The sequence below is a fragment of the Haematobia irritans genome, chromosome 1 (assembly GCF_050003625.1).
Source record: "Haematobia irritans isolate KBUSLIRL chromosome 1, ASM5000362v1, whole genome shotgun sequence".
Classification (NCBI taxonomy): Eukaryota; Metazoa; Arthropoda; class Insecta; order Diptera; family Muscidae; genus Haematobia; species Haematobia irritans.
The window spans coordinates 209,346,073-209,373,733 of record NC_134397.1 but is presented as its reverse complement, the minus strand read 5'-3'; the positions used below and the strand labels follow the sequence as shown (position 1 = coordinate 209,373,733).

The window sequence follows — 27,661 nt, the reverse complement described above, 5'->3', positions numbered from 1 at the left end:
ATTGCATGGTCCGCGGTTCGATTCTCCGTCCAGGCGAAAGGTAAAAAAAAATTTAAAATTTATAAAATCGTATAATTTCTTCTACATTGTTTGTATTACAGAAAAAGGTGCTAAAGAACTAAAAAACTTCGTGGAAGTGAGGAAGATGTGAGGGAAAATGCAATTAGCCAGAAAAAAAAATTTTTCAGTTAGTCTTTATTAAATTGTTTTTACATCCTGGAAAAGAATAAACGTTTATCACAAAAAGTATATACTTTTCTTCCAAATACACTTCCTTTCAACGAAAAGCAAATGAGAAACGAACTTTGTTTGTCTAAAATTTCGTTTGGGAGGAAAGAATTATTTTTTTGCGTGTAGGATGGGGGTATATTAACATTGTCATTCCGTTTGTAACACATCGAAATATTACTCTAAGACCCCATAAAGTATATATATTCTGGGTCGTGGTGAAATTCTGAGTCGATCTGCGCATGTCCGTCCGTCCGTCTGTTGAAATCACGCTAACTTCCGAACGAAACAAACTATCGACTTGAAACTTGGTACAAATAGTTGTTACTGATGTAGGTCGGATGGTATTGCAAATGGGCCATATCGGTCCACTTTTACGTATAGCCCCCATATAAACGGACCCCCAAATTTGGTTTGCAGATCCTCTAAGAGAAGCAAATTTCATCCGATCCGGCTGAAATTTGGTACATGGTGTTAGTATATGGTCTCTAACAACCATGCAAAAATTGGTCCACATTGGTCCATAATTATATATAGCCCCCATATAAACCGATCCCCCGATTTCGCTTGCGGAGCCTCTAAGAGAAGCAAATTTCATCCGATCGGGCTGAAATTTGGTACATGGTGTTGGTATATTGTCTCTAACAACCATGCAAAAATTGGTCCACATCGGTCAATAATTATATATAGCCACCATATAAACCGATCCCCCGATTTGGCTTGCGGAGACTCTAAGAGAAGCAAATTTCATCCGATTCAGCTGAAATGTTTGGTACATGGTGTTAGTATATGGTCTCTAACAACCATGCAAAAATTGGTCCACATCGGCCCATAATTATATATAGCCCCCATATAAACCGATCCCCCGATTTCGCTTGCGGAGCCTCTAAGAGAAGCAAATTTCATCCGATTCGGCTGAAATTTGGTACATAGTGTTTGCATATGGTCTCTAATGATCATCCCCAGATTTGTCCTTCGGAGCCTCTTGGAAGACCAAAATTCATCCGATTCCGTTGAAATTTGGTACGTGATGTTAGTATATGGTATCCAACAACCATGCAGGAATTGGTTCATATCAGTCCATAATTATATATAGCCCCCATATAAACCGATCCCCAGATTTGTCCTTCGGAGCCTCTTGGAAGACCAAAATTCATCCGATTCGGTTGAAACTTGGTACGTGTATATGTTATTTGACAACCATGCCAAAAGTGGTCGATATCAGTCCATAATCATATATAGGCCCCATATAAACCGATCCCAATATTTGGTTTTGGAGCCACTTGGAGGAGCAAATTTCATCCGAGTCAGTTGAAATTTGGTACATTGTGCTAGTATATGGCCGTTAACAACCATGCCTAAGTAGGTCCATATCGGTCTATACACTCTCACAAAAAATCGCTTCTGTAACATATACTCCCAAACATATTTTGCTTCAAGCATATACATTTTTGAGTATTGCCCAAACATTTATATGTTTGATCTCTTCCAATATATAATATGTTTGAAAGCATATTAATCTAATAAATATATGTTTGGGTAGTCTAAGTTCCAAACATTTTGTATTTTTGCATCCAAATTCAATAATGTTGTCTTCCAAAAAACAATATGTTATTATGTGAACATATAATATGTTTGGAAGCATTTTGCACCCAAAAATATTATATGCTTAAAAAAAATTCTCCCAAACAATATTGTGCTCAAAATTTTATTTATTTATATATTTACAATCATAATGAATTATGAAAATAAACAGGTAATATAGGTGCTAACAACATAGGTTTTCGAGCTGAATGCTCAAAATTTTGTTTCTGCCTAATTGTATATTCCCCCACATCTTTCTCACTTCCACGAGATTTTTTAGTTCTTAGCACCTTTTTCTGTAATACAAACATTGTAGAAGAAATTATTCAATTTTATGATTTTTTTTATTTTAATTTTACCTTTTACCGGACGGGGATTCGAACAGCGGACCACACAGTTTGTAAGGATCAAAGAAGTAGCTGATCAATTGCCCAAGGGAAAATAAAATGTTAATTTTGTAATAACAAGCAACAACCACCAACTTAATTCAATATCGCTCCCTGTTAAATAGCGCTCCAAGCTACTAAACACATATATGTTTATAGGCTATTTCTAAATTAATATATGTTTGCATCCAAGCATATTATATTTACAAACATTTTATGTCCCAAACATAATATGTTCTAACATATTAACATATATGTCCCAAACATGTTATGCTAGTTTATGAACATTATATGCTTGCACTCAAAAATATTGTGTTTAAAAATTTGTGTTCCAAACATATTGTTTAGCGTAGTTTTGGAAATATTGAATTTGAACTTTGAATTAACATTGAATTTCTTGTATAAACATAAATTAAAATGAATTTCCTTTTTTAGACCAGTCGTTAACATGTAATAGATTATAGTTTTAAGCTGTCATAATTTTAAGTAGCAACTCTGCTTTCTCCTTTCTTTTCTGAAAAAAAACTCTGAATTCACCTGTCAAATGTAGTCTAAGTTTCCGCCTCTTTCTTCATCCAGCCATCGACGGGATAACATCATCAATAAAATAACACATCTCAAAAACGAAATCTCTTGTCTCTGTCTCTCTTCTTACAAAACCAGTATATCCCATGTAAGTATTCGTCGTGGGAAGGTAATAAATTAAATGACCCATTAGCCCAGGAGCCTAAGTTCCATCGTCCAATGCATAATCTCGAGGAACCTTAGTTCCCCATTTTTCCACTCAATTTCTCATCTTGAGCTTTAGCTCTTAATTTAAAATCCTTAATATATTATTCATGGCCCTTCGAACCTAAGTTGTTCAACCAATATTGTAATACAGTCCATTGTTAAAACAAACAAAAAAGAAAACTTGTAAAAATCTTAATTTTTATTGGTCACAAAAATTCCCGAATACCCGGTTAATCACATTCTGTCCATATCGTGAATCAACTCTATTGTGAATGGTTGATAACTACCGTCGGCGCAATTGCGAGCGGCTTTGTGCGAATTACAATAATTGTTGTAGAGAAAATTTTTGCACGCGTGCCCAACAACATATTGACTGAAGGAAAAACGAAAATTACAAAAAGCTCGTAGTTTTCGACATATTAAAACAAACAAAAAAAAAACAGAAATAATAAAAATATTGATAAAAAGGCAGAAGAAATAAAAATTACAACAAGGTCTGGTTTCCCCCGAATTAAGGAAGAGACATATACATATGTACATGAATGCCGGTTTTCGGCGGCAGAGGAAATATGCATCTTTGGTGTATTAAAAACACCAGATAAAATCCAAAAGTCTGTGAGGAAAAAATTTACAGCAGTTCGCTATTGTTGAGCTGAAAATCTTATCAGGCACAGAAAGTTATACAGGTCGTCCCAGTAAGTGCCACCATAACCTCAAATTGAGCTGGGCCTCCCATCGTGGTTACGACATGTTGCATCATTTCCATAGACAGCTCCATAGTGCCAAATCAACGTAGCTTGGAAGACATACAACCTGTAACAACACTCATATTGACGGGTTTATTTGGTATACTCAATCTATTTTACTTCACAATTGTGGTTTCCACCTACATTTTTTTATTCATAGTTAATCTTCGTTTGCATTTTAGGAGTCTGTAAAAGGAGGCCGTTCATTTACCATTATTTGCACGATTTGCATCTAATACAGGTATCAACCAATTACATATATATATGTAATAGTGTCCCCGTTCGCTCGTGTTGGAAAAGAAACAAAGGTTCATGGTAAAAGCAACATAACCACCATACATCCCAAACCTGGAAATAGTAAGTTTTAAAATCAAGAAGCCACTGATTCGCGAAGACACACAGTCCCCTGCGCACGCCGCTGGAATCATACAAGTGGAGGAAAAAATTTGGAAGACAAACACACAACTCCACCAAATCGTATCAACACTGTGACGTCATCACAAATTCTTGCAAAAATTACGTACACCAACTAAACCTATGAATTATTGAGGTAAAACAATGAAAATCCACCACTATCACCTAAAGTGAAGTGCCATATGTTCTATTTGCAACACAAAAATTCACCATTTCAATCTCAGTAGCTGTACTGGAGAGGACCAACTTTAATCCACCAATTAAACGGCGCTATTGTTCAACGCAACATTCTGCCAAAAAACCAAAGTAGAGGCGTGATTTCTTTTGTATTTCCATTTTTATATGTCGTCTGTTTGTTGCATTAGAAATCTCCGTTCGTGTTAGAAGCGCAACTAATAAATGTACATTTACAGGTTTGCTGACTAGAAGAAGCTATTTGGTGGAAGGCCATATATACGACAGCAGGCATATTTTTAGGGGCAAAGTCAAACTGGTTTTCTTATGCAACGGCTGTGAAATACAATTAATCTTCGCTTGAATTCACATACCGAAACTACCGGAGCTCATACCTCGTCTCTAAAGTCATCATAGCGTTATTCACCACATCGCAGCAGGCTACATATTTCAACGTAACAATTTTTCAAAACTGCAGACCAGCTCGACCGACCTACTCAATCAACCCTCAGTACTCAACGCTGCCTCAACGCATTCATACCAACAACACAGCTGATAACAACACCACTTAGTTGATCTCACAACCACCTCGCAACGTATTCTCAGCGTTAGCTGTCAACCAAAATATTTCTCAACATTTTTTGCACCAACAAAAACAACGGCGAACTCTTCAACACAGGCACAACACAACACAACAACATCATCTCGTTCAAATCACTTGTGGTATAGTTGCATGTGGATTTCTGTAAGTCGACAACCATTTTATTTACGTAAAAGTTCAGTGTTTTCGTTACTTCGTGTGGCTCATCGTATAATAATTTATAAACGCCTAAAGATATGCTATGTTGTACATCGCAATATTCGTCAACAAACGCCAAAACAGTTGCTATACGACTAGGTAACGAAAACACCAACGCCAGGACTGCTGTAGGGAGACACACTTGAAAACAAACGTGAATCAAACATAAAGTTAAAAGCATATAAGTAACGAATTTTGAAACAATTCTTTTTTTCTACGAATTATAAACGAATCCCTCTTTCCAATTTACTGCTTTAACTAAATTGATCCCTACACAGCCGCTAATAAATCCAACATAAAGTATTATAGTCATTAAATTTTATATATATATTCTGCATTCACCTTCATAATACGAATATAACTATTTAAAATAGTATGTCACTGCATACAAACAATTTTCCCAATTGAATCTCTACAATACAAATATAAATATTTTTGATATTATGTGTTATGGTTTTAGTGAAGATTTAAAAGGCTACATTTTATAAGTAAATCGGTCGTAATTCGAAAACGTTCACCACGATAGAAAAGTCTTGGAGAATTGATTTGGGTTTCGCTACCAGAAACCAAGCGTCGTACAGACACGGACAAGTTTTTTATATTTGAGTCTCGCTACCAGAGACTATGAGTCGTACAGACTCCGTCGAGAAATTGCTCATATTCCAATCCCTCTTGGAATAATTTTTGATCACCTTTATTGGATTTGAAAAACAAAACTGTTGTTCGAAACGGAAAAATTGCTAATACTCTTTAATTTATTTGTGATATATTGAAAGTGATCTCATATTCCAATCCCTCTTGGAATAATTTTTGATCAGCTTTATTGGATTTGAAAAACAAAACTGTTGTTCGAAACGGAAAAATTGCTAATACTCTTTAATTTATTTGTGATACATTGAAAGTGATCTCTCACGATTTCTGACTGTACCGTACACCGAGGTCATGGGCTTATGATATCACAGGCCTTGGGTACGAAGAAAATTTATGTTGAATTATGTTTTAATTGATTATGAGACTTCAACGCAGCCATTACCACGACTTCGAAATAACTTCGTGTGACTTTACGGGAGTATTCAGAATTATCAAATCCGCTTTTATCAATGGTTTTCATTTTTTTTTCAACACTTGCTGTTAAGGCGTTTTTCACAGTACATTTTTCAACATATAAAATTATTAGAAGTTTCAATTGATTCGACGGATATATTCGTTTGTGTCTCGAATAGAATCAATGTGTTTTTTTTCACGAATCACTGAAATTTGCTCTTCCGTCTTTGCATTTATCTGATATTACAACCACAACTATCAAAGTCAAGTCTGCTCTCTCGTGTTTGCTGGGTGAAAGACTAGTTAAAGACTACTCAATTGAACATTGCTCGCTATAAAAACCTGAAATCAGTCCTGGGGTCAGCGCTCAAACTTGCTTGCTTGTGTCATGGCTTCAAATGGCTTGCAAAGGTTGACTCAGATTCAAAGGTTGGTACCAGTTGCCATTTTGGGTTGACCGCTCAAGTTAATGTCTCACTTCGGTAGTCTGCAACGAAATCAATCCTCGGAAACCTTGATGCATTCTGATATTTCTATGCCGGTTATTATACGCACATTAATGCGTTTAAATCTGAAGAAGAATTAAAACGAATTTAATATTTCACACTAGAATTTTTTCTATCGCCGAATAAAAATTAAGCCCACACATTTTGTCGTAAAATTTTTGAAGCATTTCATGCTGAATTTGGACTCTCTTGATACGCTCATTCTTGTAATTTTTTCACTTACTTCCATTTGTCTCTCGAATTGCTCACATATAACTACCCGCCCATAATGGATAATTTGCAAGGAGATTTTATTTTCTTTTCTGACGATCTAGTCATGTTTTGTACGGACTTCGAGGAGAGACCAGAGACAGATCATACTGACTCCTCCTTAACAGTTGCATCTCAGGATTTACATGAAAGATGGACAAATGTCCAAATGTCCTATAAAAAAATTTTCACCACTAGGGAGGGGAAATTCACTGATGAATTCATAAGCGCTGCCAAGGAAAAGTACAGAAGCTGTACTTTACGTTTTCACACATGCAAAGCAAAGATGATGGACGCACAAAAATCTTTTGTAGCTCCTCCAAACCCATCTCAGGCTTCATTACCACTCGATAATTCAGACTCATCATTTAGTTGTATTAAAGTTCCCCCTTGCGATACTGAGAATTTCCAAGGCAGTTATGAAGAGTGGCCTTCATTTCGCGATATGTTTACCGCAGTATATATCAATCACCCCAAATTAACTCCCGTTCAGAAACTTTACCATCTTCGCCTCAAGGTAAAGGGTCAGGCTGCTGGTATTGTGAGAAAATACCAATTATGTGGAGAAAACTTTGAGTTGGCTTGGGAAGCATTACGGTCAAGATATGAGAACAAAAGGATACTTGTTGATAATCAATTGAAAATTCTCTTAAATTTGAAGATTATTTCTTCAGAGAGCAGTGAAGCGTTACAAAAGATTCAGACAACAATTAATGATTGTTTAGCTGCCCTTAAGACTCATAATATTTCCACGAAAGATTGGGATCCAATTTTAGTATACTTGTGTTCGAGTAAGTTACCTCACGAAACTTTGTCTCTGTGGGAGCAATCTCTCCATACTCATAAGGAGCTCCCAACTTGGTCCCAAATGGATAGTTTTCTCTCAAATCGATACGAAATTGTTGAAAGACTTGACAGTATTCACGGTCCGAAATCTTCTCCCACTAAAAGATCCGCCGAAGTCAACTCTTTCAAAACTGAAGGCATTGCGCATCTCAAGTGCAAACTTTGTGACCTAAGTCACCCCCTAAAGGATTGTACTAAATTCAGAGATTTAAGCCCTCCATCTCGCAATCGATTTGTAAATGAAAACAATATATGTCTCAATTGTCTTTCTTATAGACATGTGCGAAAAGATTGTAAAAGCAAATTCGTGTGCCTTGAATGTAAAAGAAACCATCATACTCTTTTACACTTTCCTAAGGTTAGAGCTTCAGTCAATCCTAACGGATCGGAGTCTCATCCCCAATCGTCGACATCGAATTTCACAACAGCATCAACTGACCAAAATGAACACTCGTCGTTCCAAAATTTTGACTCGCCCGATAGTGCTACTGTTTTACAGACTTCTGCCCACTTTTCCTCTCCTAATAGCTCTTCCTCTAGAGAAAACACTTTGTTACCCACAGCTATTGTTACCATCAGGCGTAGAGGAGACACTTTTAAGGCTCGTGCCTTTCTCGATCAAGGATCAGAAAAAACTTTCATTTCTCGAAGTCTTCAACAAAGACTTTCTCTTCCTACTGAGAGCAAGAATTTTGAGATTCGCGGTGTTGGTGGTCAAGTTGTTGCCAATTCCAATCATATATGTACCCTCTCACTATTTTCACAATCGCACGATATTACTATTGACACTCAAGCTATTGTCGTCCCCAAGATCACTCGACTTTTGCCTAACTTCTTCGTTCCCAAAGAGAAAATCAATGTTTCTGATGTGCAAGAATTAGATTTAGCAGACCCACAGTTTCATCGCCCGGGTCTCGTGGATTTACTCCTAGGTAGCAATATCCTTCCTCAAATACTCCTTCATGGAGTAAAGAATATTTGTGATTCACTTTTAGCTCAAGCGACTATATTTGGTTGGGTAATTAGCGGACCAATCAATACACAATTCGTTTCCTCTTTCTCAATCCAAGTAACAGATGTTACTGAAGACCCTATTAGTAAACAGTTGCGATTGTTCTGGGAGCAAGAAGAAGTTCCAGAAGAGAAGACTCTATCTCCATCGGATGAATTCTGTGAATCCCTTTACACTAAGACTACTGTCCGAAACCAAGACGGTCGATACATTGTCCGTCTCCCCTTTAAGGAAGATTATCAATTCCGATCACCTCTTGGCCATTCTCGAACTCAGGCCTTTATTCAATATGCTCGAATGGAGCAATCCATTCAGAACAAACCCGAACTTTGTCAGACCTATCACAATGTCCTGAAGGAATATTTGGATCTTGATCAAATGAGACCCACGACTTCAAAAGAATCTTCTATTAACGGCTCTTTTGGATCATTTTACTTGCCTCATCATGCTGTACTCAAACCACAAAGTGTCAGTACAAAAGTTCGGGTAGTCTTTAACGCCTCAAAACGTACCACCTCTGGTACCTCACTTAACGATATACTCCATGTAGGCCCTACCCTTCAATCTGACCTCATGACTCTAATCCTCAGATGGCGAATCTTCAAGTATGTCTTTAACGGCGACATCGAGAAGATGTATCGTCAAATATTAGTCCACGAGGACGACACTCATTTCCAACGAATACTTTTCCGTCCTTCACCCACAAGTCCTATCAGAGATTATGCCCTAAGGACAGTGACTTTTGGAGTAAATTGTGCTCCGTATCTGGCTATAAGAACTTTAATCCAACTTGCTCGGGATTCAGAGGATTCTTATCCTCGTGCTGCGAAGATAATTAAGAATGATATGTATGTAGATGATGTACTTTCTGGAGCTCATGATCCAGAATCTGCAATAGATTCCTTGTCCCAACTCCTTGAAATGTTAAGCTCTGCTGGCTTTCAACTCAAGAAAATTACTTCGAATAATTCGGAAATTCTCAATTCTGTCTCCGAAGATAAAGTCTTAGATTCAAAATTTCTTAAATTCTATGAAACAAGTGGAATGAAGACTTTAGGCGTACAATGGAACGCACTTGAAGATGGGTTTTCTTATAAGATTGATCCCCCGAAGATCACCCAATCGATAACGAAACGACAGATTTTATCGGCAGTGTCCAAATTATTTGACCCGGCTGGTTGGATCTCTCCTATTGTCATTCAAGCCAAAATTCTATTGCAACATTTGTGGCTAGAAGGCACAGGATGGGATGAAAATGTGAAACCGAATACACTTATAAGATGGAATCAATTCATAGAGTCTCTTCATTATACGTCTCAAATAAAAATACCTCGATGGGTACATTTCTCCCCCAAATACAAAACTCAACTACACGGATTTTGTGACGCCTCTGAGAAGGCATACTGCGCTGTACTTTACATTCGAGTGGACACAGGAGACTCAGTACTGAGTAATCTCTTGGTGTCTAAAACCAAAGTAGCACCCATTGATCCACTCAGCTTACCTCGCTTGGAACTTTGTGGTGCAGTCCTCCTTTCTCAACTGATTAAACATGTTCTCAAAGACATTTCCCTTGATAACTTTGAATTATTTCTTTGGTGCGATTCCTCTATTGCTTTGGGTTGGTTAGGAAAGCCTCCACATACGTGGAAAACCTTTGTAGCCAATCGTATAGCTAAAATAATACGAAATGTAGGAAACTGCTCGTGGCGTCATATCCGTTCCAACGAAAACCCGGCAGATCTTGGATCGCGTGGTTGCTCTCCAATGGAACTCATGAATAGCTCACTTTGGTGGCACGGTCCTGAGTGGCTTATTGAGCCTCCCGAAAATTGGCCTAAATCTGTTGTCTCCATTGAGAATCCCCCAGAAATTCGAAAAATTGAAACTTTTCACTTGAGTGGCAACGACGAAGATATTTTGGACAGGTTTTCATGCTGGGCTCGCGCTTTACGAGTTATTTCTTATGTACTTCGTTTTTCCAAATCGTCACGACGACAAGTAGTCTCCACCTCGTTATCGATCACTCATCAGGAATTTAAGGAGACTAGAAACTTACTGATTCGTGTCACACAGAAAAAATACTATTCCCAAGAATATGATAATATGACCATGTCGAAACAAGTCAATCGTAAAAGTTCACTTTACACAATTAATCCATATATTGATCCCAGCGGTATTATACGTGTAAATGGACGAATCGCTAATTCAAATTTAAGATTTAGCGAACGTCACCCCATAATCATCCCAGTTAAATCCCAATATTGCAAATTGCTCATCTCTTATTTACATACAACTCTATTGCATGCAGAAATAAATTTATTGATGCGCTCAGTACGAGAGGAATATTATATTTCCAGATTAAGGTCAGCGATTAAAAAATGTATACGTTCTTGTAAAATTTGTGCGATTTATAAACAAAAACTTCAATCTCAACAAATGAGCGCGCTCCCCATAGAACGAAGCTCCTTTTCACCACCTTTCTCTGTAACTGGTTTAGACTTTGCCGGTCCCTTTTCGATAAAGACGTCTAATCTCAGACAGGCCATTTATCACAAAGGTTATGTATGTGTTTTTGTATGTTTTAGTACTAAAGCCATACATTTGGAATTATGTTCCAATCTCTCCTCCGAATCCTTCCTCGCAGCTTTCACTCGATTTGCAGCAAGAAGAGGACTTCCATCGAAAATTATGTCTGATAACGGAACGAAATTTGTTGGCGCTGAAAGAAAACTACGTCACGAATTCAAAGAATTTCTGAATACAACATCTCGTGATATTGCCGAAAAATATGAAATTCATGGGTTTGAATGGTCTTTTATACCCCCAAATGCCCCTCATATGGGAGGAATATGGGAAGCCGGCGTGAAATCCTTCAAAATCCACTTTCGTAAAGTTTCTCAGAACCATAAGTATACGTTTGAAGAATTTACAACCTTACTTGCACGCATTGAAGCAGTCCTCAACTCTCGCCCACTGTCTCCCATGACTGACGATCCATTTGAAATTCTTGCCTTAACACCCGGTCACTTTCTTCGGGGTGCTCCCTTAGTTGCAGCTCCAGAAACTGTGTCAGATAATCTGTCATATGTTGATCGTTGGGATAAATTAAAGTCACAACAGCACGAATTTGCTCGTCGTTGGAAAGATGAATATTTAAAGGAGTTACAACAGCGATACAAATGGCAGTCTCCCAATGAAAATCTCAAAATGAACCAACTCGTCGTTATTAAAGATGACCAATTACCACCCTGCGAGTGGAAGCTTGGTCGTATTAAAGCGGTGCATCCAGGACGCGATGGTCTTGTCCGTATTGTTGACATTCGCACAAGCAATGGTCTTATCACTCGAGATATCACCAAGTTATGTCCTCTCCCATACGAATCTCAAACAAACCCTAAAAAAACCCCTATCTCAAAATGATTATCTCAACCGTTCGTTTTCTTTCTCTCCGTTGGTGCTCTCTTTGCTCTACTTCCGCCCTTTCTTCACTTGTCAAAATAAATTTCTCTCTCAGCAGCATTGTATCTATATGCCGATAGTTTTTTTCCCGTAATATAAATTATACGAATATTTAAAATGTTTCAATTTATCTCCACAGGGCTCCAAGCAACATTCGCCAGTGTCTCGTCTGTGAAGGCACTCACTCCTTACGCTTTTGTAAGAAATTTTTAAACATGGACGTGGGTCGTCGTCGCACCGAAGCTAGGAGGCTAGGTTATTGTTTTAATTGTCTAGCTAGGTCACACAAAACGTACGAGTGCATCTCTGAGAGCGCCTGCCATCATTGTGGAGAGGAGCATCATACCCTCCTACATATCGCCCCCCTTGTACGAGTGACATACGACGAAATCAAACGTGGTCGTGTTCCCTCTGATGTCCGCCACCTTCTTACCAGTCGTCGTGCAGAAGAACACCAATTACAACAAGCAATCGATCGCCAACGTATACGGGATAAAGCGAATGAGATTCGAGAGAGATCTAGCAGACTCCACACCCAGTCGACTAATAGAGATAGAAGACTTTCACCGCGTCGAGTTATTTTGAAGAAAGCCATGGAAGCCCTCCGCCAGTTGGAAGAGGCCCTAGACGATTAAATTGGCCTCCTCGGCCAAGGCCGGGAGGATGTTTAGCGTAGTTTTGGAAATATTGAATTTGAACTTTGAATTAACATTGAATTTCTTGTATAAACATAAATTAAAATGAATTTCCTTTTTTAGACCAGTCGTTAACATGTAATAGATTATAGTTTTAAGCTGTCATAATTTTAAGTAGCAACTCTGCTTTCTCCTTTCTTTTCTGAAAAAAAACTCTGAATTCACCTGTCAAATGTAGTCTAAGTTTCCGCCTCTTTCTTCATCCAGCCATCGACGGGATAACATCATCAATAAAATAACACATCTCAAAAACGAAATCTCTTGTCTCTGTCTCTCTTCTTACAAAACCAGTATATCCCATGTAAGTATTCGTCGTGGGAAGGTAATAAATTAAATGACCCATTAGCCCAGGAGCCTAAGTTCCATCGTCCAATGCATAATCTCGAGGAACCTTAGTTCCCCATTTTTCCACTCAATTTCTCATCTTGAGCTTTAGCTCTTAATTTAAAATCCTTAATATATTATTCACATATAATGTTTATAGCCAAACATATGAAAAACAGTCTTTTTCATCCGTGTAGTTATATATAGCCCTCAGATAAATCGATCCCCAATCACTCAAAAATTGGTCCATATCAAGTTCATAATTGTATATAGCCCCCATATAAGCGACCCCCATATTTCAATTCTGGCTCTCTACCACGTATGGACTAACTCACAATTTGGAAAACGATGTTAAGAAGTTTTAAGATACCACAACCCTAGTAATTCGATTGTGGATGAAAGTCTTTCGTAGAAGTTGTAGAAACTTCAATCCAATGTGGAGGGTACATAAGATTCGGCCTGGCCCAACTTACGGCCGTATATACTTGTTTTTTGTTAAGATCATCAAATTTGAAATGAGTCAGCAAAAAGTTGCATAATATACAGCCCCACTTGTGATGGATTTTCTTGGGACGTCAATTTAAATTTATTCAATTGTTTTATTCGTTATTATAGAAAGGATTTACTTTAACTTTTCATTATTTTATTAAATAGACGTGTTCATTTTAATTTGGGAAAGATTTACAATCTTGGCAATTTTTAGTCAAATGTCACTATCACTATTTTATTTTTTAGCATTTCTAATTTTATGATAATCACGAATTGTTTTTTTTTCTCTATATGAACTTTCATTGCCAATGAGTCCATGCTGAAACAACTCCAGGACATTTAACATCAACTAAGGTTGGTATATCAGGACTGGAATTCACAATTATGGTGAAATTACAACCCTTTAGCATATGGAAGTTGATCCTTAAATCAGCATTGATTACATATTTCATGCCATTTATAAATTGCTGCTTGGCACTATTTATTTTAACAAGCCTTAAAAATTAAAATAATTATAATAATAATAATTTGTTAAAAAAAATTAGAAATGAGTAATTTCAATATTACTTAAAATAAGGTCCATCTCCCGATTGTTTTGACAGTGATTTATTCAATACTTCTTCAGCTCCTTCGGAAGCAAAGAAACATCCTGGACAAGGTGTTTCAGGATTACTCATTGTCTGAGATAGCACTAAATTTACCAACGACAAAATTATAATAAACTTCAACATTTTTATTAAGAAAAAATCGTTCGAATTGTAAAATATTTATTATGGAATAGCAATAATAAGTGTCTGAAACAATTTCACAAACAGTTCAATATAAGGCTTTATATGTATAATGTTCTCGCGAATTGCTAGTACGTGATATAATCGTAATATACTTACATATCTAAATATTGTCCATATTTCGAATTTTTTTTCACCTATTACCAGTGTCCAGCCGAACATGTATATTGGATTTCGACGAATTGTATTGCATGTAGCCAACAACGTTATAAATTGTTTATGGGTTGCAACAAAAATTTTAATGCTACCTTTTGCTGCGTGCCTAAAAGTATGCTTCAGTCAATGGGGCTTTACAAAAGTTGGACCAGTATTTTTATACCCATCATCATAGATGGGGGTATACTAAGTTTGTCATTCCGTTTGTAACACATCGAATTAAAAGTATTTTAGGACCACAAATAATACAATACGCAATTTATACAATATTAAGGACAATTTTCTCTAAAATAAAGAAATTTTAATAAATACCTTCACTGAAAAAAAAAATATTTACGTGATATTAAAAATATTAAATTTTAGGATGCGAAATTTACAAAATATTAAGGACAAAATTTTTTAATATAATGAAATTTTAATTAAAACAAGTATATTCGGCCGTAAGTTCGGCCAGGCCGAATCTTATGTACCCTCCACCATGGATTGCGTAGGAACTTCTACTAAAGGCTGTCATCCACAATCGAATTACTTGGGTTGCGATAACACTTGCCGATGGCAAGGTATCGTAAAACTTTTTAACACTGTCTTCTAAATTGTAAGTTAGCCCATATATTAAACAAAAAAAGGCCGATTAAATACGTATATAATATAGTTTGACAAAATTTTCTATAGAAATGAAAACTTGACTAAATTTTCTATAGAAATAAAATTTTGACAAAATTTTCTATAGAAATAAAAACTTGACAAAATTTTCTATAGAAATAAAATGTTGACAAAATTTTCTATGGAAGTAAAATGTTGACAAAATTTTGTATAGAAATAAAATGTTGACAAAATTTTCTACAGAAATAAATTTTTTACAAAATTTTCTATAAAAATAAAATTTTGACAAAACTTTCTATGGAAATAAAATTTTGACAAACATTTCTATAGAAATAAACGTTTGACAAAACTTTCTATAGAAATGAAATTTTGACACAACTTTCTATAGTAATAAAATTTGACAAAATTTTCTATGGAAATAAAGTTTTGGTAGATTATTTTTGGCGATATGGACCAATTTTTGTGTAATAAGTCATCGGCTATATATAACTAAAGACCGATATTGACCAATTTTTACATGGCTGTTAGAGGCCATATATTGACAAAATGTACCAAATTTCAACCGCATCGGGTGATTTTTGCTATATATAATTATGGACCGATATGGACCAATTTTTGCATGGTTGTTAGATACCATATACTAACACCATGTACCAAATTTCAACTGGATCGGATGAATTTCGCTCCTCCAAGAGGCTCCTGAGGTCAAATCTGGGAATCGGTTTATATGGGAGCTATATATAATTATGAACCGATATGGACCAATTTTTGCATGGTTGTTAGAGACTATATACTAACACCACGTACTAAATTTCAATTGGATCGGATGAATTTTGCTCCTCCAAGAGGCTCCGGAGTTCAAATCTGGGGATCGGTTTATATGGGAGCTATATATAATTATGAACCGATATGGACCAATTTTTGCATGGTTGTTAGAGGCCGTATACTAACATCAGGTACCAAATTTCAACAGGATCGGATGAATTTTGCCCCTCCAAGAGGCTCCGGAGGTCAAATCTGGGGATCGGTTTATATGGGGGCTATATATAATTATTGACCGATATGGACCAATTTTTGCATGGTTGTTAGAGACCGTATACTAACATCAGGTACCACATTTCAACCGGATCGGATGAATTTTTCCCCTCCAAGAGGCTCCGGAGGTCAAATCTGGGGATCGGTTTATATGGGAGCTATATATAATTATGGACCGATATGGACCAATTTTTGCATGGTTGTTAGAGGCCGTATACTAACATCAGGTACCAAATTTCAACCGGATCGGATGAATTTTGCTGCTCCGGGAGGCTCCCCAAGCCAAATTTGGGGATCGGTTTACGTGGTCCGATATGGCCGATTTTCGATACCATCCGACCTACATCAATAAAAACTACTTGTGCCAAGTTTCAAGTCGATAGCTTGTTTCGTTCGGAAGTTAGCGTGATTTCCACAGACGGACGGACAGCCGGACAGACGGACGGACGGACATGCTTAGATCGACTCAGAATTTCACCACGACCCAGAATATATATACTTTATGGGGTCTTAGAGCAATATTTCGATGTGTTACAAACGGAATGACAAAGTTAATATACCCCCATCCTATGGTGGAGGGTATAACTAGTAAGGAAATTCTAAAGTCGGGCGGGGCCGACTATATTATACCCTGCACCACTTTGTAGATCTAAATTTTCGATACCATATCACATCCGTCAAATGTGTTGGGTCTATAAATAAAGGTTTGTCCCAAATACAGACATTTAAATATCACTCGATCTGGACAGAATTTGATAGACTTCTACAAAATATATATATATATATATATATATATATATATATATATATATATATATATATATATATATATATATATATATATATATATATATATATATATATATATATATATATATATATATATATATATATATATATATATATATATATATATATATATATATATATATATATATATATATATATATATATGGAAGCTATATCTAAATCTTAACCGATTTCGGATAAAACTCTGGCTTCTGGGTCCATATAAGTGCATATCGGGCGAAAGATATATATGGGAGTTATATCTAAATCTGAATCGATTTCAACCGAATTTGGCACGCATAGCTACAATGCTAAATCTACTCCCTGTGCAAAATTTCAACCAAATTGGGCCAAAACTCTGGCTTTTAGGACCATATTAGTCCATATCGGGCGAAAGATGTATATGGGAGCTATATCTAAATCTTAACCGATTTCAATCAAGTTTTGCACACTTCACTATACTACTAATTGTAATCCTAGTGCAAAATTTCAACCAAATTCGGCCAAAAATCTGGCTTCTGGGGCCATATAAGTCCATATCGGGCGAAAGATATATATGGGAGCTGTATCTAAATCTGAACCGATTTTAATCAAATTTTGCACACTTGACTATACGACTAAGTGTTATGTTTGTACAAAATTTCAAGCAAATCGGTATAAAACTCTGGCTGCTGGGTCCATATTAGTACATATCGGGCGAAAGATATATATGAGCTATATCTAAATCTGAACCGATTTCTTCCAAAATCAATAGGGTTCTATTCTGACCCAAATTAGGAACATGTGCCAAATATGAAGGCGATTGGACTTAAATTGCGACCTAGACTTTGATCACAAAAATGTGTTCACAGACAGACGGACGGACGGACAGACGGACATGGTTATATTGACTCAGGGACCCACCCTGAGCATTATTGCCAAAGACACCATGTGTCTATCTCGTCTCCTTCTGGGTGTTACAAACATATGCACTAACTTATAATACCCTGTCCCACAGTGTGGCGCAGGGTATACAAATATGGGAAATATGAAGCGAGAGAAATTTTGATGCAATTGTACAAAAGAGCATTTGCGATTTATCAGGCGATACTTATGTATTCGAGATATAGGACAATTTGAGTAACATTTACAATTTTTGCTACTCAGCAGTGGCGATTTTACAAGGATATTGGTTAGATCTTGCCAAGATATGTGGTCAAGTGTGGGTTGTGATATATTACTTGGTCAAGTCGGGCGACTTGGAGCCTTATTTAACCTTTAACTGGGTACGTGGTGGTAAAATTTACCACCTCGAACACTCGTTTACATATATTTTAAAAAAGACGTGTGAAATAAAGTATATGTTAATCATTGAAAGAACATATAATATTTCGAAATATTGTTTTATTTTCGTTAAATACAATGTTTACTAATCAACAAATATAATAATGATACAAAAAAAAAAATTTTTTTACAGAAAAAATATTAATGTAAAAGAGGGGGTAAAATTTACCACACGTCGCAAATTACGCAAAAAAATTTCACCTCACCGGTTAAAGGTTAAAACTCAACCGTTCTGTGGAAAGTCTGGCATTACTAAAATATGGGGAAATCATCGAAGAGTTTTGTGTAAAGTGAATTTGGCCATATTTGTATAAACCGGAAGAATGAATATATGGAGGCTTTATCTAATACTGAACCAAATTAGATAAAACTTGACACACTTAAATATCATATTAAATATATTCTACGTGGAAACTATGCAGTCAATTGGAGGAAAATCTCATTGAAAATGGGTCAAAAATATAAAATAGTGTACCATATTTTCCCAACTCTGGTGTATATATAATGTGAGCTATATAAAATGTGAACCGATTTCGACTAAATTTAACATGCATAGTTAGAATAATAATCTGCTATCTCTGCAAAATTTCACGTAAATGGGAGTTTAACTTTGACCCCCGTGGTCATTTGAGTATAAATCGGGCGAAAGATATATATGGGAGCTATATCTAAATTTGAACCGATTTCAACCAAATTTGGTACACTTATCGATAATATTAAACGTACTCCTTGTGCAAAATTTGAACCAAATCACGGCAAAACTCTGGCTTTTGAGGCCATATAAGTTCAAATCGGACGAAAGATATATTTGGGAGCTATATCAAAATCTGAACCGATTTCAATCAAATTTACAAATCATTGGTAGAATGTCAATTCTACTCTTTATGCAAAATTTCACGTAAATAGGTAGTAAACTTTGGCCTCTGTGGTCATATGAGTCTAAATCGGACGAGAGTTATATATGGGAGCTATATCTAAATCTGAACCGATTTGAATCAAATTTACCAAGCATTGGTAGAATGTCAATTCTACTCTTTATGCAAAATTTCACGAAAATCGGTAGTAACCTTTGGCCTCTGTGGTCATATGAGTCTAAATCGGACGAAAGATATATATGGGAGCTATATCTAAATCTGAACCGATTTAGCTGATATTTTGCAAGTTTTTCGAGACTCATAAAATATTCGGATGTACTGAATTTTAAGAACATCGGTTGATAAACACGCCAATTATGACCAGATCGGGGATAAATATATATGGCAGCTATATCTAAATCTGAACCGATTTTTTCCAAAATCAATAGCGATTGTCTTTGTCCCACAAAACGACCCTATGCCAAATTTGAAGACGATCGGACTTAAACTGCGACGTGTACTTTGCGCACAAAAATACATGAACAGACAGACGGACGGACAGACAGACAGACAGCCAGACAGACAGACGGACATCGCTAAATCGACTCAGAATTTAATACTAAGACGATCGGTATACTAAACGATGGGTCTCAGGCTTTTCCTTCTTGGCGTTACATACAAATGCACAAACTTATTATACCCTGTACCACAGTAGTGGTGAAGGGTATCAAGAGAATTGTGTCTTAAAAGTAATTTTATTTGTATTCTCCGCTTCTTTGGCTCGGAATCAATACCAAAATTTTTAAAGTAAAGACAAAATCTTTGGAACCGGGCATGCTTTTTTCAGTGAAGTTTTCGTTGAGTGCATGTTGTCAATGGTGATGACAACGTACGATATTTGTATTTTTGGTACTAAAAACGTAGGGTATTTTCTATGGTATATATGCCATTTACAACTTTAGAATAAACAGTATTTTACATGGCCTTAATAATTCTGAAAAATTTTTCAAAATTATTGAAATTGAAAGCAAAAAAGTGTTCAAGAATAGGAGATATATTTCCACAATTTATTTTAAGGACATTTTTACTTAAAACTTAGCATAATTTGTACTTGAAGCACGGTTGCCACCCATGAGCCAAAACTAATCCACCAAATTTGTAGAAAACTTTACCAACAAAAATTTTATTTTGCAAAATTTTATTCCATACAAAATTTTGTCAACATTTTATTTCTATGGAAAATTTTGTCAACATTTTATTTCTATATACAATTTTGTCAAAATTTGATTTCTATACACACTTTCGTCAATTTTTTTCTATATAAAATATTGTGAACATTTTATTTCTATAGGAAATTTTGTCGAAATTTTATTTCTATAGAAAATTTTGTTAAAATTTTATTTCTATAGGAAATTTTTTTATGTAGAAAATGTCAATATTTTATTTCTAAAAAAATCAAAATTTTTTTCTATAGAAAATTTTATCAAAATTTTATTATACCCTGCGCCACACTGTGGAACAGGGTATTATAAGTTAGTGCATATGTTTGCAACACCCAGTAGGAGACGAGATAGACACATGGTGTCTTTGGCAAAAATGCTCAGGGTGGGCTCCTGAGTCGATATAGCCATGTCCGTGAACACATTTTTGTAATCAAAGTCTAGGTCACAGTTTTAGTCTAATCGACTTCAAATTTGGCACAAGTATGTGTTTTGGCTCAGAATAGAACCCTATTGATTTTGGAAGAAATCGGTTCAGATTTAGATATAGCTCCCATATATATCTTTCGCCCGATATGGACTAATACGGTCCCAGAAGCCAGAGTTTTACCCCAATTTGGTTAAAATTTTGCACTAGGAGTACAACTAGTAGTGTAGTCAAGTGTGCCAAATTTTATTGAAATCGGTTCAGATTTAGATATAGCTCCCATATATATCTTTCGCCCGATATGGACTAATACGGTCCCAGAAGCCAGAGTTTTATCCCAATTTGGTTGAAATTTTGCACTAGGAGTACAATTAGTAGTGTAGTCAAGTGTACCAAATTTGATTAAAATCGGTTCAGATTTAGATATAGCTCCCATATATATCTTTCGCCCGATATGGACTAATACGGTCCCAGAAGCCAGAGTTTTATCCCAATTTGGTTGAAATTTTGCACTAGGAGTACAATTAGTAGTGTAGTCAAGTGTGCCAAATTTTATTGAAATCGGTTCAGATTTAGATATAGCTCCCATATATATCGTTCGCCCGATTTACACTCATGTGACCACAGAGGCCAATTTTTTGCTCCGATTTAGTTGAAATTGTGCACAGGGAATAGAATTAGCATTGTAGCTATGCGTGCCAAATTTGGTTGAAATCGGTTCGGATTTAGATATAGCTCCCATATATAGCTTTCGCCCGATTTACACTCATATGACCACAGAGGCCAATTTTTCGCTCCGATTTAGTTGAAATTTTGCACAGGGCCAAATTTGGTTGAAATCGGTTCAGATTTAGATATAGCTCCCATATATAGCTTTCGTCCGATTTACACGCATATGACCACAGAAGCCAATTTTTAACTCCGATTTAGTTGAAATTTTGCACAGGGAGTAGAATTAGCATTGTTGCTATGCGTGCCAAATTTGGTTGAAATCGGTTCAGATTTAGATATAGCTCCCATATATATGTTTTTCCGATTTCGAAAAAAATGGCCAAAATACCAACATTTTCCTTGTAAAATCGCCACTGCTTAGTCGAAAAGTTGTAAAAATGACTCTAATTTTCCTAAACTTCTAATACATACAGCTGCGCTCAAAATAATAGTAGTAGCAAATAAATTAAAGCACCATCGTGATTTACAGTTTTTGTCGTAAAATTGGTACTGTACTCAGTGTTTTTAGGTTGCCGAACTTATAGACGGGATCCTCTTCAATCATAAAGCACCATTTTTGACTCATCCATCTAATGTTCCTCCATTTCTGTACTGGGGAATGTTCCTCCATTTCTGTACTGACCAATGGAAATCCTCTTGGGTATACTTTATTCTTTTCGATACATGTTTTTTTTGAAAGGAGAGTGACTTTTCTTGGACTATGGACAGCTAAATTATTTTCGTCTTTTAATTGTTTGTAAGCTAGCTTATAACCCTTTTATTTGTTTTGGAGCTTGCAAAGGGATTCTTCTTATGTCGATTTTTTTACAACAACAATAGCATCAGAAGTTAAACCAACGGTATTTTTTTATTATGCACACTCCAAACAATGATATAGTAAAAAACAAAGATAAAATAAACCTTTAGTGGAAGGAATAGAAGAAGCAGAAAAAAAATTCAGCACAGCACTACTATTATTTTGAGCACAACTGTATATTTCGAGCGATAAATCATAAATAAACTTTTTCGAAGTTTCCTTAAAATTGTTTCAGATTTAAATATTTCCCATATTTTTTTAACCAACATTGTGTTCCACCCTAGTGCATTAGCCGACTTAAATTTTGAGTCTATAGATTTTGTAGAAGTCTATCAAATTCTGTCCAGATCGAGTGATATTTAAATGTATGTATTTATATATAGCCCCCAACACATTTGACGGATGTGATATGGTATCGAAAATTTAGATCTACAAAGTGGTGCTGGGTATAATATAGTCGGCCCCGTCCGACTTTAGACTTTCCTTACTTGTTTCTATAGAAAATTTTGCTAAAATATTATTTATATAAAATGTATTTTTTAAAAAATGTTGGCGAAGTTTAATTACATTTTGAAGTTGTTGGTCACAGTTTTGTGGTTAGTATAAAAACATGTTGTTTTATGGTAGAGAAATGTTTTATATTGAATTTATAGAAAATTGTGTTAAAATTCTATTTGTAAAGAAAATTTTGTCAAAATTTTATTTCTATAGAAAGTGTTGTCAACATTTTATTTCTATAGAACTTTTGTTCAAAATTGTATTTGTATAGAAAATTTTGTCAAAATTTTATTTCTATTAAATTTTTTTTCAAAATTTTATTTCTGTAGTAAATTTTGCTTAGCTTTTATTTGTATGGAAAATTTTTTCCAAATTTTATTTCTATTGAAAATTTTTTCAAAATTTTATTTCTATAGAAAATTTTGTCAAAATTTTATTTCTGTAGAAAATTTTATCAAAATTGTATTTCTATAGAATATTTGATAAAATTTTGTTTTCTATAGAAAATTTTGTCACAAATTTTATTTCTATAAAAAATTTTGTCAAAAATTTTATTGTTATTATTTTTTTTTTTTTTGTTAATTATAATGTGAATTTTTAGACTGGCATTTATTTGTCAAAATTTTATTTCTTTAGAAAATTTTGTCAAAATTTTATTTCTATAGAATTTATTTAAAAAAAAAATTGGCAAAATTTCATTACATTTTGAAGTTGCTGGTCACATTTTTGTAGTTGGTATAAAAACATGTTTTTTTATTGTAGAGAAATGATTTATATTGAATTTATAGAAAATTGTGTTAAAATTCTACTTTTAAAGAAAATTTTGTCAACATTTTATTTTTCTAGAAAATTTTACTAAAATTTTATTTCTATAGAACATTTGATAAAATTTTGTCAAAAATTTTATTTCTATAGAACTTTTTTTCAAAATTTTTTTCTATAGAAAATTTTGTCAAGATTCTATTTCTATAGAAAATTTTGTTTAAATTTTATTTCTATAGTATTTTTTTTTTTAATTTTTGGCAAAATTTAATTACATTTTGAAGTTGTTGGTCACATTTTTGGGATTAGTATAAAAACCAGTTGTTTTATTATATTGAATTTATAGAAAATTGTGTTCTATTTTTATAGAAATTTTTGTCAAAATTTTGTTTCTAAATACTATAAAACTTCAAAATGTGTCTTCTTAAAGTCAGAAAAGAACAGTGTTTTATATAAACGAATTGGCCTGTTTTTTGGATACAAAATTTTTTTTTTTTTTGTTTGTTATTGCAAAAAAAAATTCGTAACAAAAAATTTTTGATGATAAAATTTTGAAGAAAAAAAAAGAAAAACGCTTTCGGTACACGTTTTCCAAAGGGTTTCTTTCTTTCCGTGTAGAATTTAAAGATTAGAAAAGGCCACTTCGACTTTAATTTTTTTTTTTAATAAAAAGCCAATTTCCCTTTCAATTAAAAATTGATTTGTTTGTTAAAGTTCGATCAGTTGACCAACATCAAATATCGATTAGTTGACTTTTTACTTTTTAAGGACTTTAATATATTTTATATTATAATCCTTAAAAAATAAAATTTTTTAAGTATATATCTCAAAGAAAAAAACTAAATCCTAGTTACAATGATCTCCGATAATTTTGTAAATAATTCATCCCTATCGTTTTAGAGCCTTAAATAACAGCTCTTGAATTATTAAAATACTCCAGAACATTTTTGTACAAAAATAATAGTTTTTCCTTTTATTCAACAATAACAACAATATTTAGGCATGGGTTCTTTGTACTTCAGGTTCATCGGGGCATTTGAAAGTAACCTTAACATCATTAAAGTCAACAATGTCGATATCACAGGTCTTGGTGTGGTTATGCTCATCCATTAAATCGGCATTGATTCTATAGTACATACCTTGGACAACTTGGCTGGAGGCCCTGTTGATTTTGACAAGTCTAATTTACAAAAAAAAAAAAACAAAAATAGAAAAATTTATTAACAGCATGTAATTAATTAAATTTATCATAGAAAAAAAGCAAACGAAAAATGTTCGCAAGTGTAAGGTAATTTTTGTATTATTATAAATTTTCTTTAAAATAATGACAATTTTTATAATATTCAAGAAAAAATTTATTTTTTATTTAACATATTACGTTCATTGCTTGCTCATTTCAATGAAATAAAATTTGGACATCTCTACGCCTAGAACTTACTTGTAGTGGGGTCCTTCACCAGCAGTCAATTTGTTCAATGAATTGTTAAGTGTAGCGGCCGCCTTTTCAGGGCTTAAAGTAGATTCACAACCCAAGCATGGGACATCTTCGGCCTTAACAACGGCAAGAACAGCCAAAACTACGACAAAAGCAATCTTCATCATTTTGTAAAATTTTATTTTTTGACTACACGATCTTTCCCTAGGAAACTCCAGCGACAACTGATGGTTGTCCAAAAAATCTCACTGGCTATTTATAATGATTTCTTCCATTGCTTCTTGTGGACAAAATTTTGTTGTATTTTTCTATTTCTCTTTATGTATTTATTTCTATCTCTATTTATTTATTTAGTATAAGAATACCTTGTTGTTTTTGTTGAATCCCAAGCCGGTTTATTTTTGTTCTTTCCTATCACTGCAAGATGTTGATTTTATTTTTGTTTGTTTATGGAAATTTGAGTGAAATTTGTTACATACATACACATATTTGTATGTACCACCGGACCATATGTTATACGAGGTCTGGACAAAAACTTGCCGTTATTTTCAAATTTCATGAGTTCGATTTTCATATTTTTATAAAAAAATTGTCATTACGTCGACATATGGTGTGTATCGATCCATGGTTTGGTATAGCCAAAGTTACTACAGTTGGTAGAATTCTGCCAAAAATGGTAGATTTTTTACTGTCTGGTAGATTGGTAGAATTCTCGATGCTTTGGTAGATTTTACAAAATATTCCTTTTCATATTAGAAGTACTTCACAAATTTTCTATAGAAATAAAATGTTGACAAAATTTTCTATAGAAATAAACTGTTGACAAAATTTTCTATAGAAATAAAATGTTGACAAAATTTTCTATAGAAATAAACTGTTGACAAAAAATAAAATGTTGACAAAATTTTCTATAGAAATAAAATGTTGACAACATTTTCTATAGAAATAAAATTTTGACAAAGTTTTCTATAGAAATAAAATTTTGTCAAAATTTTCTATAAAAATAAAATTTTCAATAGAAATAAAATGTTGACAAAACATCATATAGGAATAAAATTTTGACAAAATTTTCTATAGAAATAAAATTTTGACAAAATTTTTTATAGAAAAAAAATTTGTCACAATTTTCTATAGAAATAATATTTTGACAAAATTTTCCATAGAAATAAAGTTTTGTTTAGAAATAAATTTTTGACAAAATTTCCTATAGAAATAAAATGTTTAACAAATTTTCTATAGAAATAAGATTTTGACAAAGTTTTCCATAGGAAACAAATTCTAGCAAAATTTTCTATAGAAATAAAATTTTCAATAGAAATAAAATTTTCAATAGAAATAATATTTTGACAAAATTTTCTATAGAAATAATATTTTGATAAAATTTTCTATAGAAATAAAATTTTGACAAAGTTTTCCATAGGAATCAAATTTTAACAAAATTTTCTATAGAAATAAAATTTTCAATAGAAATAAAATGTTGACAAACTTTTCTATAGAAATAATATTTTGACAAAATTTTCTACAGAAATAATATTTTGACAAAATTTTCTAGAGAAATAAAATTTTGACAAAATTTTCCATAGAAATACAATTTTGACAACATTTTCAATAGGAATAAAATTTTGTCCAAAATTTTCTATAGAAATAAATTTTTGACAAAATCAAATTTTGTATAGGAATAAAATTTTGACAAAAATTTTTATAGGAATAAAATTTTGACAAAATTTTCTATGGAAATAAAATGTTCAATAGAAATAAAATTTTGACGAAATTTTAACAAATTTTTTTATACAAACAAAATTTTGTATAGAAATAAAACTTTGACAAAATTTTCTATAGAAATAAAATTTTTACACAATTTTCTATCGAAATAAACTTTTGACAACATTTTCTATAGCAATAAAATTTTGACAAAATATTCTAAAAAATTGTTTTGATAAAATTTTTTATAGAAAAAAACTTACAAAATTTTCTATAGAAATAGAATATGCTCAAAAAAATTGTTTTTATAAAATTTTCTATAGAAATAATATTTTGACAAAATTTTCTATAGAAATCAAATTTTGACAAAATTTTCTATAGAAATCAAATTTTGACAAAATTTTTCATAGGAATCAAATTTTGACAAAATTTTTTTATAGGAATAAAATTTTGACAAAATTTTTCATAGGAATATATTTTGACAATTTTTTTTATAGGAATAAAATATTGACAATATTTTTTATGGGAATAAAATTTTGACAAATATTTTATAGGAATCAAATTTTAACAAAAATTTTTATAGGAATAAAATGTTGACAAAATTTTCTATAGAAATAAAATGTTGTCAACATTTTCAATAGACATAAAATTTTGACAAAATTGTGTATGAAAAAAATTTTGATAAAATTTTCTATAGAAATAAAATTTTGACAAAATTTTCTATAGAAATCAACTTTTCAATAGAAATAAAATGTTGACAAAATTTTCTATAGAAATACCATTTTGACAACATTTTCTATAAGAATAAAATATTTTCAAAATTTTTTATAGAAATAAAATGTTGACAAAAAT

The 27,661-nt window shown here is 33.5% G+C and overlaps 3 protein-coding genes across 3 annotated transcripts in view; all 3 read right to left on the bottom strand.

The window, feature by feature from the left end:
* Window positions 1-27,661, bottom strand: part of LOC142219433 (uncharacterized) — a 110,381-nt gene that overhangs the window by 40,503 nt on the left and 42,217 nt on the right. The window lies entirely within an intron of this gene.
* Window positions 13,733-14,484, bottom strand: LOC142219431 (sarcocystatin-A-like). Its single transcript, XM_075288420.1, has 2 exons — window positions 14,258-14,484; window positions 13,733-14,185 (listed from the first exon to the last, which is right to left on the bottom strand). Exons 1-2 carry the CDS (start codon window positions 14,419-14,421, stop codon window positions 13,990-13,992), a joined length of 360 nt encoding a protein of 119 aa, XP_075144535.1. The 5' UTR covers window positions 14,422-14,484; the 3' UTR covers window positions 13,733-13,989.
* On the bottom strand, window positions 24,618-25,346 carry LOC142219430 (sarcocystatin-A-like). Its single transcript, XM_075288419.1, has 2 exons — window positions 25,112-25,346; window positions 24,618-24,853 (listed from the first exon to the last, which is right to left on the bottom strand). Exons 1-2 carry the CDS (start codon window positions 25,273-25,275, stop codon window positions 24,670-24,672), a joined length of 348 nt encoding a protein of 115 aa, XP_075144534.1. The 5' UTR covers window positions 25,276-25,346; the 3' UTR covers window positions 24,618-24,669.